At 49.2% G+C, this 11,228-nt stretch overlaps 1 protein-coding gene across 1 annotated transcript; it reads left to right on the plus strand.

Annotated features, from left to right (window-relative positions):
• The first annotated feature begins 8,569 nt into the window (after nt 1–8,569).
• On the plus strand, nt 8,570–11,173 carry Selenom (selenoprotein M). Its single transcript, NM_001115013.2, has 5 exons — nt 8,570–8,768; nt 10,102–10,137; nt 10,328–10,362; nt 10,675–10,753; nt 10,822–11,173. Exons 1-5 carry the CDS (start codon nt 8,640–8,642, stop codon nt 10,978–10,980), a joined length of 438 nt encoding a protein of 145 aa, NP_001108485.1. The 5' UTR covers nt 8,570–8,639; the 3' UTR covers nt 10,981–11,173.
• The last annotated feature ends 55 nt before the right edge of the window (nt 11,174–11,228 follow it).

An 11,228-nucleotide genomic window follows, 5' to 3' on the forward strand; every position in this document is an offset into this window, starting at 1 on the left:
ACTGAACCCAGGTCAGGAGGAAATGTTCAGAGTTCGTTTGCTTCTTTGTGGATGTGCACCTAATTTATCGGTCTGTTTGTCTGTCCATCTGTCCATCTATCCATCCATCCGTCCATCCACCATTTATTTGTCTCTGTGTGTGGTGTGTGTACTTGGTGTGTGCCCATGTGTGTGCAGAAGTTTGTGTCCAGGTGTGCATACATGGAAGCCAGAGGAGGCTCTCATGTGTTCTGTTCTATCACCCTCTGCCTTACTCCTTTGAGACAGGGGTCTCTCACTGACTCTGGAAGTAGGCTGACAGCCAGAAAGTCCCAGCAAGCCCTCTGTCTCTGCCTCACACCAGCTCCACGTTAAGGTTTCAGGTGCACACAACCATGCCCAGCATGGGTTCTGGGAATCGGAACTCAGTTCCCCATGCTTGCATAGCAAGCGTTCCTATCTACTAAGGCATCCCCCTGCCCAAAATGGTCAGTGTCCTGTGCCCAGAGTCCTTGTAGGTTAACAGCCATCTCTGCATCTTCACCGGCTTGTGCCAACTCCCATGTGAAGTTCTTGGCAACGATACTACAAGGCTTTTCCTGGCTGCACTTGCTCTGCCAGACTCACTCTGGGTCAGGCTGGTGTCTCTGGATGAGCATCTTTGTAAGTAAGGCTGAAATGTGTAGGGGCAAAGACTCTGGCCAGCAAAGACTGTGGACAGAAAGGTATTTTGATGGCAGTGGCAATAAGGGTGCTGAGGGGAGGGACAGATGGCAAACGTGGAGGCCAAGGTAGTGAGGAGGAGGATGCTGAGGTGGGGGAGGAGCTCACGGCACAAGCAAGTGAGAAAGGCACAGGCTGCGGTGAAAGTGAAAGCCATGGAGATTGGCTGTGAGGGTGAGGGGTGAGGGATACGAAAAAGGAGCCGTAGTGGGAGTGTGGCATTGGAGGAAAGGGTGCTGGGAGAACTAGAAGTGATAAGGAAGGTTTACACGAGGGTGAACGTGAGACCAGCTGCGGTCAGGACAAGAGTGGAGCTTACTGGTCCAGTCCTGCTGCTCCTGTTTTACAACCAGGTAAGTAGGATCCTCAGTAGTGCCAGCTTCTGATGTGATCCTGAAAGAGTGCAAATTCAGGTCCCCAGGACCAATCCCAGGGCTGAGAAAGGAGCACCCAGGCCTTAGAGAGCCACAGAGACATCACAGAAAAGAACTTGAAGGTTGCTCTTCCGCCCAAGGGGCACAACCCAGGGTTTCCCATCATCCCTGTACATTGGGCTCACTGGGGCTGGGAACTTCACTTCCGTCCCTGCCACTGATTTCCTTGGGAGGTTACTGAGAGTCCTGATCCATGTAGGGAAAATAAAAGCATTAGCTCCTTCCTGGGTTTGCTGTGATGATCAAACAAGCTATACATCTGAAGAAGTTAGCTCAGAGTAGGAGAAACAAGTCAGTTTCTCTCTCCTTACCACCATCCATTCCAGACTACCCATTTAGTGGATGTTGAAACTGAGGCCAAGGGTGGTTATACTCCTGGAAGAGAAAGGAAAGGGGAAGGGGAAGGGGGTGGCGGAGGGGGTGTGGACCCCTGCTGAAGAGGGAGCTGGTAGGAGCTATATTTGAGCTTCTGGAAGGATGACTAAGGAGGTTGATAACAGGCTCCAGGGCTCAGGGCGGCAGGCAGGCCGGGGGCAGCTGCCAGGGAGAACCGCCCCCCTGGAGACGGCTGTCTCTAGAGGCCCCTCCCAGCTCCCTGCTTTGTCTCACTCTGTAGAGTGTGCCAGGCAGACACTACAGCTCAACCAGCCCCTTTCTGGAAACTTCTCATGCTCCTCTTTCAGACTGTTCAGGTCCTGGGTAGGAAGCGAGCATTCTGATGGGGGGGAGTATTCCCCCTCACTCTCCCTGTGAAGCTGGTCAGAAGGTCTCCAGTGACCAAGGAAGAAACTGAGCCCGGGAACAGGTCAGGAATGGGCAGTGCTCCTGGGGAGGAGGGAGATGGATAGCTCTCCCCTACAAGAGGTCACATGACTGTTGAAGTAGAGGAGTCTGAGGTGATGAGCAGAATAGGAGAAATGCCCGGAGCCAGGTGAAGGCCAAGGTGGGGAGGACCCACTGGGAGAGCATTCAAAATCTGGTTCGGTGCCCTCCTGGCCTGGCCTTGCGGTTCGGACATAACACGTGGGCAGGTTCAGGAGAGAAGCATTTCCTTCCCTCTCCTCCTTCTCTTCCTTCTAGCTCTATCCTCTATCTCCTTCCCTGCATCCCGACTCAGACCCATGGGGAATGAAGTCACACTGTGGCGCTATGTGGGAGATGTCTGGAGAGGTGGCAGAGATAAACATCAGAGAGAATGGCGGCAAAGGAGCACTCCTTCCTGGAGGGTCCTCCCTGGTAACAAGTGTCAGGATATTATAGGGCTGGCTCCTCGTTCCCCCATTCTGGGACAGATGGATGTTATCTTCATTTGTGTGCTGCCACTCAGGAAATGGGCTGGAGGAGGAGTGACTTTCCCAAGGTCACACAGCTGGGGCTGAGCTCAGACATCCCTCCTCCCTCTCCTCTGCTCCCCCTCCTCCCAGGCACCCGATGTCAGCTGCTCTGAAGTGAGTGGCTATTTTTATTCTGGTGCGAGGGACCTGAAACAGCAGAGCCATGTAGGTTAGAAGACTCTAGGACACCGGCCTCAGCAGGCAAGGAAAAGCTCACCACAGGCGAAAGACCCCGCTAAGCTTGCTTGGGGGAGCTCTTGTTCCTTAAAGATTTCTGGGTCCTGGGCTCCTGAATCTCCAAACAGTTCTTCGCTAGAGGTTGGAATAGAACACAGAACCAGAATAAGTTATGTTCATGGCCTCCATCCTGTCTCCAGCTCGAACACTAATCTTGAAATTGACTGAGACTTGATCCCATGCCAAGGACAAGCCTCTAGCTCTCAAAAGAACTCTGACCATCACTTTGACTAGCCACACACTGACACAGTGTAAGCCTGACAAGAGGCTGATCCCAACTTGAGACCTTCTTTTTAAAAGATTTTTAAAAAGGATTATTTATTTACTTCATTTATGAGCACACCGTCACTGTCTTCAGACACACCAGAAGAAGGCATCGGATCCCATTACAGATGCTTGTGAGCCACCATGTAGTTGCTGGGATTTGAACTCAGGACCTCTGGAAGAGCAGTCAGTGCTCCTAACCACTGAACCATCTCTCCAGCCCCCCTTTTTAAAAAATTTTTTATTGGTAATTTTATTTATTTAACTTGAGATCTTTATTCTGGATATAGACTGAGTCCTAAGAGTGAGTGCTAACCTCAGCCTGGATCGACTATTTTTAGATTAAATCCCAGCTCTGACATAAAATGAAACACTGGTTTTGGTCGCAGAGCTCTGAGTTTAATCATTGACTAGCCCTTGGTCTCATGATGAATATTCACCATATAGAAGGCAAATTCTGTTTACTTTGGTCATAAAATGGAGCCCTGAGTCTGGTTAAAGTCCAAGTCCTGAGCTTAGTTGCTAACTGAGCCTTGAGCCTGATTATATACTGAGCCTTAATCCCAGTCAAAGACTGAGTCCTGTCTCCAACCCAGGTTTAGTGCTAAACCTAGTGGGCTTTTGTCGTTGCTATTGTTATTAGTGGTAATGATATAATCTGAGAAAACCTCACTATGCAGCCCAGGCTAGTCTTGAACTTGTGATCCCCTTGCCTCTGTCTCCCTTTTTAAACCATTGCTTAAACTAAGAGCTGATCCTGAGGAACCTAAACTCACCACAGACTAAAGCTTCACTCCCCACCTACCCAAGGGGAAACTGGGGCCTAGACTGAACGCTGGCGGTATGGGCTGTGAGCAGAGCTCTGTCTTGAGAGAACTTTTGCTGCTGATGCTAGAATGTTCCTGGTACTTTTGTAGCCATTGTCTCCCTTGCTGGTTCCTCTGGCTGGTGGTCAGCCCTCAGCGGACCAAGCTGTGGCCCGACAGCCACAGCATCCAGGTTAATGCAATGAGAGTGGTTTGGTGGCATCTGTCCAGTGAACAACAAGGGCTCATGGGAACTGGGGTTTGGGTGTGTCAGCAGAAAAACCACAGGCTCTGTGGGGTCTCTGGCTTCAGTTGTCCTGGGGGCCCTTGTTTTTATAGGTAGGGTCTCTTAGGTAGGGGTGGGTTATATTCCACTGTTTTGTAAACAAATTTTACTGCTTGAGTTTAGCTGATATATACTACAGAAAAAGGTACAAAGAAGGAAAAATTTACCTATAATTTCAACCTCCAAGAGATAGCCATTTTTTAAAAGATTTCTTCATCTATTATATTTAAGTGCACTGTTGCTGTCTTCAGACACCAGAAGAGGGCATTGAATCCCATTACAGATGGTTGTGAGCCACCATGTGGTTGCTGGGAATTGAACTCAGGACCTCTGGAAGAGCAGTCAGTGCTCTTAATCGCTGAGCCATCTCTCCAGCCCGAGATTGCCATTTTTATTTTGGGATTCTTTTTTCCTTTTAGATTGTTTCGAACGAATCCAACATATTCGTGTACACGTGTCTTATAAAATTGGTTGGCTGCTGTGATGACCATCACATCTGTTACCATCTATGTCCTAATGAACCACAGCGTGCCTGACCTTGTGCCCAGCTTTAGGAACGGGTTAAGATCAGTTGTCTCAATGACAAATTCTCATGGCACACGATTGGATCATGCGAAAATAGTGGGATATAAGGAGACTTTTGAGGATTTGAAAAGAAGAAATGTATTTTATGTCCTGGCAAGTTTGAAAGAAAGCAGGAAGAAAGAAAGCAAGCTCACCTTTCCCTCCCTTTCCCTTTTGAAAGAAGGCGTCTCCCTGTCTCTCTAGCTGGCCTGGAACTCACAGAGATTCCCCCGCCTCTGCTTGCTGAGTGCTATGGTTAAAGGCTTGCTCTACCACACTCAGCTTGGAGATTTTTTTTTTATTGTCTGTATTTATTGTGGGCATGAGAGAGTTTGTGTGTAGGTGCGGCCGTACCACAGCTTGTGGAGGTCAGAGGATGACTCTCGGGAATTGGTTCTCCTACCTGTGAGTTCCAGGGATCGGATTCAGGCTGTCAGGCCTCGCCGCCAGCGTCTTCACTCTCTGAGCCTCCTCGGCAGCCCTTCACCGTTTGTTCTTTCTGAAAGACGATATCTCATTGCAGGTTGGCTCACTGGTTTTGGCTAGACTGGCTGGCCAGCAAGCCCCCAGTATCTTCCTGTCTCCAGGGGTTGATTAAACATGGTCTGGTGCACTTCCGGGCTTTCTAGGGGCCCAAGCTCAAGTCTGTGCTTTTCCCACTGCAGTTCTAAGTTTGTTTCAAACTCAACAGTCAAGCCAGTGTGGAGGGGATGTAGAAGGGTCTTCCTCTCTTTTTAAAGACTTTATTTATTTATTTAATGTATATGAGTAGCTGTCTTCAGACGCACCAGATCTCATTACACGTGGTTGTGAGCCACCATGCGGTTGCTGGGAATTGAACTCGGGACCTTAACTGCTCTTAACCGCTGAGCCATCTCTCCAGCCCAAGGGTCTTCCTCTTGAGCTTGAGCCAATGTCTTGCTTCCGCCTCCTGAGTGTTAGGATTACAAGTGTGCACCATGATACACAGCTAAAATCCTCTGTGTATGTGTGTGTGTGTGTTTGTGTGTGCATGTATGTATGAATGTATGTATCTATGTATGATGTGTGATATTCTTTTAGGTTTGTTTTATTTTATGTGTGCCAATGTTTTGTCTGTCTGTATGTCTGTGTACCACATTGTGCAGTACTCACAGAAGCCAGAAGAGGGCATCGAATACTGCATGCCCTGGAACTGGAGTTACATAGAGGTGGCTGTCAGCCACCATATGGGTGCTGGGAATCATACCTTGATTCTCTAGAAGAACAGCTAGCCCATGCTTTTAATGCCAGAGCCGACTCTCTAGCGCACACGTGTGTGTGTGTGTGTGTGTGTGTGTGTGTATGTGTGTGTATGTGTATATGTATGTGTATGTGCGTGTATGTGTATGTGTGTATGTGTGTATTGTGTACGTGTGTGTATGTGTGTGTGTGGGTATGTGTGTATCTGTGTATGTGAATTTTGTGTATGTGTGTGAATGTCTGTGTGTGTATATGTATGTGTGTATGTGTATGTGTGTATGTGTGTATTTGTGTATGTGTGTGTATGTGTACGTGTATGTATGTGTGTGTATGTGTGTATGTTTGCATATGTGTGTGCATGTGTGTGTATGTGAGTGTGTATGTGTGTGTATGTGTGGGGGGCTATGTGTGCATATGTGTGTATATGTATGTGTATGTGTGTATATGTTTATGAATGTATGTGTATGTGAGTGTGTATGCATGTGTATATGTGTGTTGGGGTATTTGTGTGTATATGTGTTTAACTGTGAAACAGAAGATTACTTTTTAAACTTTTTACTTGTATTTTATGTATATGGATATTTTGCCTGCAAGCCTGTCTGGACACCACATTCATTCCCCCAGTGATTGTAGAGGCCAGAAGAAATCATCAGATTCCCTGACACAAGAGTTACAGACAGTCGTTAGCTTCCACGTAGGTACTGGGAGTCAAACATGGGTCCTTTGGAAGAGCAACCTGTCCTCTTAACTGCTGAGCCATCTCTCTAGCCCCTCTGAGGATGGCTTTGAATTCTGGTCCTTGTGCCCTGTCTCTCTAGTTCCAGGCTTACAGGCCATATTTTCACACTAATAGAGGGATCCAAACCCAGGTCTTCATGCTTATACAACAACTGATCCTACATCTTAAGTTATCTCTCTAACTCTAAAATCCTATTTTTTTGTATTTGTTTATTTATTCACGTGTGTGTGTGCGTGTGTGTGTGTGTGTGAGAGAGAGAGAGAGAGAGAGAGAGAGAGAGAGAGAGAGAGAGAGAGATGCTTGACATTATAAACATGTGAAGGTCAGAGAACAATTTGCGGGAGTCTTTCCTTTTGTTATATGGGTTCTGGGACTTGATCTTAGGTCATCAGGCTTGGCAGCAAGCGCCTATAATCACTGAACCCCCATCCCATTTTAATATGCATTTTTAAAGTGGTGGAATGAGCCCAGAAAGGTAAAAATACCTTGGATCACAAAGCAGCCTTGGCTCAGTGTTGAAAAGGTTCTCTGAACTCAGTGAGAAAGGGCACAGTGCGTTCTTGTTGTCTGCCAGGGATGGGTTCCAGGACAACTTTCCACACCCAAACTCGAAATATGAGGATGCTCAAACCCATAGATAAAATGGCTTAAATTTCCCTAAAGCCTGTGTGGTCCTCCTTGTACTTGGTATCATTTCTAGATAACTTATAACACCTAATACAATGCCAATGCTATAAATAGTTGTCACGCTCTATTGAAATAACAACAGGAAAGCGTCTGTGAATGTTCAGTACAGAGGTAGTTTTTACTTCCTAATATTTCCAATCCAAGACTGGTTGAATCCAGGGTGACAAAGACCTGATCATACTTGCTGTGTCTGCTGAAGGCATGAGGCATGAAGGGCCACCCGCTTCATCTCTGGTCCAGGGAGATGATCCACAGAGGTGTTTGGGGCTCAAACCCAGTTCTATGACTTGGTCTATTTTACATTTCTTTCTTTTCTTTTCTTTTTTTTCCGGAGCTGGGGACGGAACCCAGGGCCTTGCACTTGCTAGGCAAGTGCTCTACCACTGAGCTAAATCCCCAACCCCTATTTTACATTTCTAAAAACAGTTCCTAATCTGCAGAATGGAGTTCATTGGTGGAAGGTGGAGTTTTGATGAGGAAAGGGGAGAGCTAATATTGGAAGACAACACAGTCAGAATCTGTCCTAAGAATCCCAGCCCTCAGGAGGTTGAGTCAGGAGCATTGCTTTGAGTTCAAGGACAGTAGGAGATTGGTGTGTACGGTCTCTGAACAGATACTGTCCTAATGAGATGCATTATGTATATTAACCCATTCAATCTTTCTAGGTAAAAAGGATAATATTCCTTTGTAAGTACCTATATTTATTATTATGTGTGTGCGTGTGCCTGACGCACATGCCATGGTGCGCGAGTGGGACGCGTGTGGAGGACAGAGCACAACTGGTGTTTTTATTTCACATTCTTGTGCAGGGTTGGGGGAGCAAACTCAGGCGTCAGGCTGGCATGACCAGCGCTTTCACCTGCCGAGCTTTCTTGAGCGGGGCATAGGTAATGTCCTTTCTACAACGTGTGCTTTGGGGAATTGAAGCTTTGATGGGAATTTCGTTCAAAGACCTCAAAAGCTTATAAAAGAGATCTCCTAGGAGCCTGCTTCCTCATCTTAACTCTGACCCAGAAATCCTCGGGTCCATCTGCGAAACGCCTGCGCCCTCTAGTGACGTGAAGTAGCGCTGTCTCATGGCACCCTGTGGGAGCGTTCACACTCAGTGGGCAAATGCACTATGGAAATTGTAAGGACTGGGGACATGAAGTCTAGAGGATCAGAGAGTAGCTGGAACAGGGCTGGGGGCTAGTGGGAAGCACCCACACGATCTGGGTAGGATGGGAGTTGAGCTGTTTCTAGCTTTGGAGGCGTGGTTTATGGCTGGGCGGAGCCTTTGGCTTGGGCGGGGCCAGCTTGCGGGCTAGACGTGGCGCAGCGGCCGAGTTTGGGTGCAGCCTGCGGAACGTCTCCTGCCAGGCACAGATGAACATCCTACTGTCGCCGCCGCCGCTGCTGCTGCTTCTCGCAGCCCTTGTGGCTCCAGCCACCTCCATCACCACCTACCGACCGGATTGGAACCGTCTTCGAGGCCTGGCCAGGGGGCGGGTGGAGGTGAGTGTGCCTTTTCTCAACCTTGGTTTGACAGTTCCACAACCCTGCTGCCCCTCATCACTAGTAATACAGTCCACTCTGGCCTCAGGGATACCAGAATTCCTGGGTCCCCCTCTTTCCCTTCTGCATGGCCCGGGAAGCTTCCCTTTTATTTGCCAATAGCAGGATGCCCAGCATCTACTGTGGAAGCAAGAATCCTCATCCTTGCGGCCTGGCACTCTGAACCCTTGCTCTCCTCCAGGCTTGGCCCAACCGTGGGTCTCTGGACACCAGTCCCCTCTTTCCCCAGCTATAGGTTTTCTTTTTTTTTCTTTTTCTTTTTCTTTTTTTTTTTTGGTTCTTTTTTTTCGGAGCTGGGGACCGAACCCAGGGCCTTGCGCTTCCTAGGCAAGCGCTCTACCACTGAGCTAAATCCCCAACCCCTAAAACTGCCCCTTAGAACCCAACTTATCTCTTCACTCTGGATACCCCCCCCCCGTTATTCCTACCCCCACCCCAACTTAGTGGCAGGCATTCCAGAATCTCTCTTCTGGGGGGAAGAAAAGACCTTCTAAGCTCCTCCCCTCACTGTACTATTCTGGAACTGGAAGAGAGGGTAGGGAAATGAGACACCAACACACCACAGCCGCCTTAGACCACCGCCCCCAACATCCTGCCGGCCAAGCATTTCCGCTAGCGTCTTCCCAAGTGATTCATATGCTTACAGACTCTTCGTGGGCCTTAGTTGGTTTGTTTTCTGTTTATTTTTATTTTATGTTTTAACAAAAGGGAATATAAGGGAGGCCTGGGATAGGGAGGTCTGGACTTCCTGTTGGGAGTACGAAGGGTCCATCCATCCTCCCAAGTTAGGGAAGAGAAGCCAGATGGTTTATGAAGCTGGACCACAGGTGGCTGGCAGGGCTAGCTCTGCATGGGGTGGGGTGGGGACCAGATGGCAGGTGCCTATAACAGGGCCCTTAGGGTAGCTCTGAACTGTTTCCTTGTAGTCTGATTCTCCCATGAGTTTTCAAGGGCCAAAGGCCATGGTTAGAAGTCTACTGACAACAGGGAGAATGCTGTAACACGTGTCTCCTGGGCATTGGTCAGCCATCGGTAACATGCAAGCAGGGACCCATGGCTAGTTCCTTTCCCTCATCCTTTTCCTCTGGCTCTAGGCCCGCGCTTCCAACCTGTGCAGAGGTCTCCTTGCCTACGGGGCCTTTAGTTCTACTCCTTGATATTGCTCTTTCCTCTCACTGCCTGACCCAATTCAGTGTTAGGGACGGCATCGCCTCGGCTGTATAGCTGGCGTGTGAGGGACTCCTGATTTACTATCCCACTTCTCTCTCTCCAGACCTGTGGAGGATGACAGTTGAATCGCTTAAAGGAGGTGAGTTTGAAGGAAGGGGGTCCCTCTGAGGGAGTAAGGAGCCCTGGTCACTGACTGGGGGCCAGGTGGGAATCCCTGTACGGTGAGGCAAGAGACAGGAACCTGACTTGGTATATAACCTCAGTGGGCCTCCCTGTCCATGTCTAGAGAGTCTGAGGCCCTGTTCTCTAATGCTGTGGTTCCTCCCCAGGTGAAGGCCTTTGTCACTCAGGACATTCAACTGTAGTATCCTTTTCCTGTTCTGGGGGGAGGGGGATGAGGAAGGCACCTGGGAGAAGCCTCCGTTCTTCAGAGAGAAAATGATGTTCGTCTGCCAAAGAGGCTGATGTCAACTGCCCAGAGTGTTCTGAGGAAGTTCAAAACTAAGCAGGAAAGAAAGCTTACTGGTGGAGAGAAGGGCCCTTTATTCTTTGAATCTCACAGTGAGTGAGGACTGGGTCCCCACCTAGGCTTAAAGTAAGTGATCCGCTAAGGTGTCCCAGGAGCCACCACTCTCTGCTTCTGCTCCCCCTCCCACCTCCTTAACATCTCCTGCAGCCACAACCTGGTGATGAAGCACCTCCCTGGGGCAGACCCCGAACTCGTGTTGTTAAGCCGAAATTACCAGGAACTAGAGGTGAGGCATTGGCGGGAGGGGCTCCAGAGCTTTGGCTAAATGCTGATCCTGCCCTTTCTCCATCTCAGCGAATCCCACTCAGCCAAATGACCCGGGACGAGATAAACGCGCTGGTACAGGAGCTCGGCTTCTACCGTAAGTCGGCGCCCGAAGCGAAGGTGCCCCCCGAGTACCTGTGGGCGCCCGCTAAGCCCCCCGAGGACGCTTCGGACCGCGCCGACTTGTAGCCCTGAGCCACGTTGGAGCTGGGACCCCCTGCCAGCGCCCCGGAGACAGAATGAAGCGCTCAGCATCCCGGGAGCATAAACTCTCTTGCTGAGGGCCGACGCCGGTCTCCAAAGCAATGGAAATGGGTGTGGGGGAAGATTCCTCCCAATCCTTCCTTTCCCTTCCCCAGCTCCACTAAATCTTCTTCCTCAAGCTGAGACTCTTCTTATTGCTGCGAGTAGATGGTGTGAGGGATCAAATAGGAGTT

The sequence above is a fragment of the Rattus norvegicus genome, chromosome 14 (genome assembly GCF_036323735.1).
Source record: "Rattus norvegicus strain BN/NHsdMcwi chromosome 14, GRCr8, whole genome shotgun sequence".
NCBI lineage: Eukaryota > Metazoa > Chordata > Mammalia > Rodentia > Muridae > Rattus > Rattus norvegicus.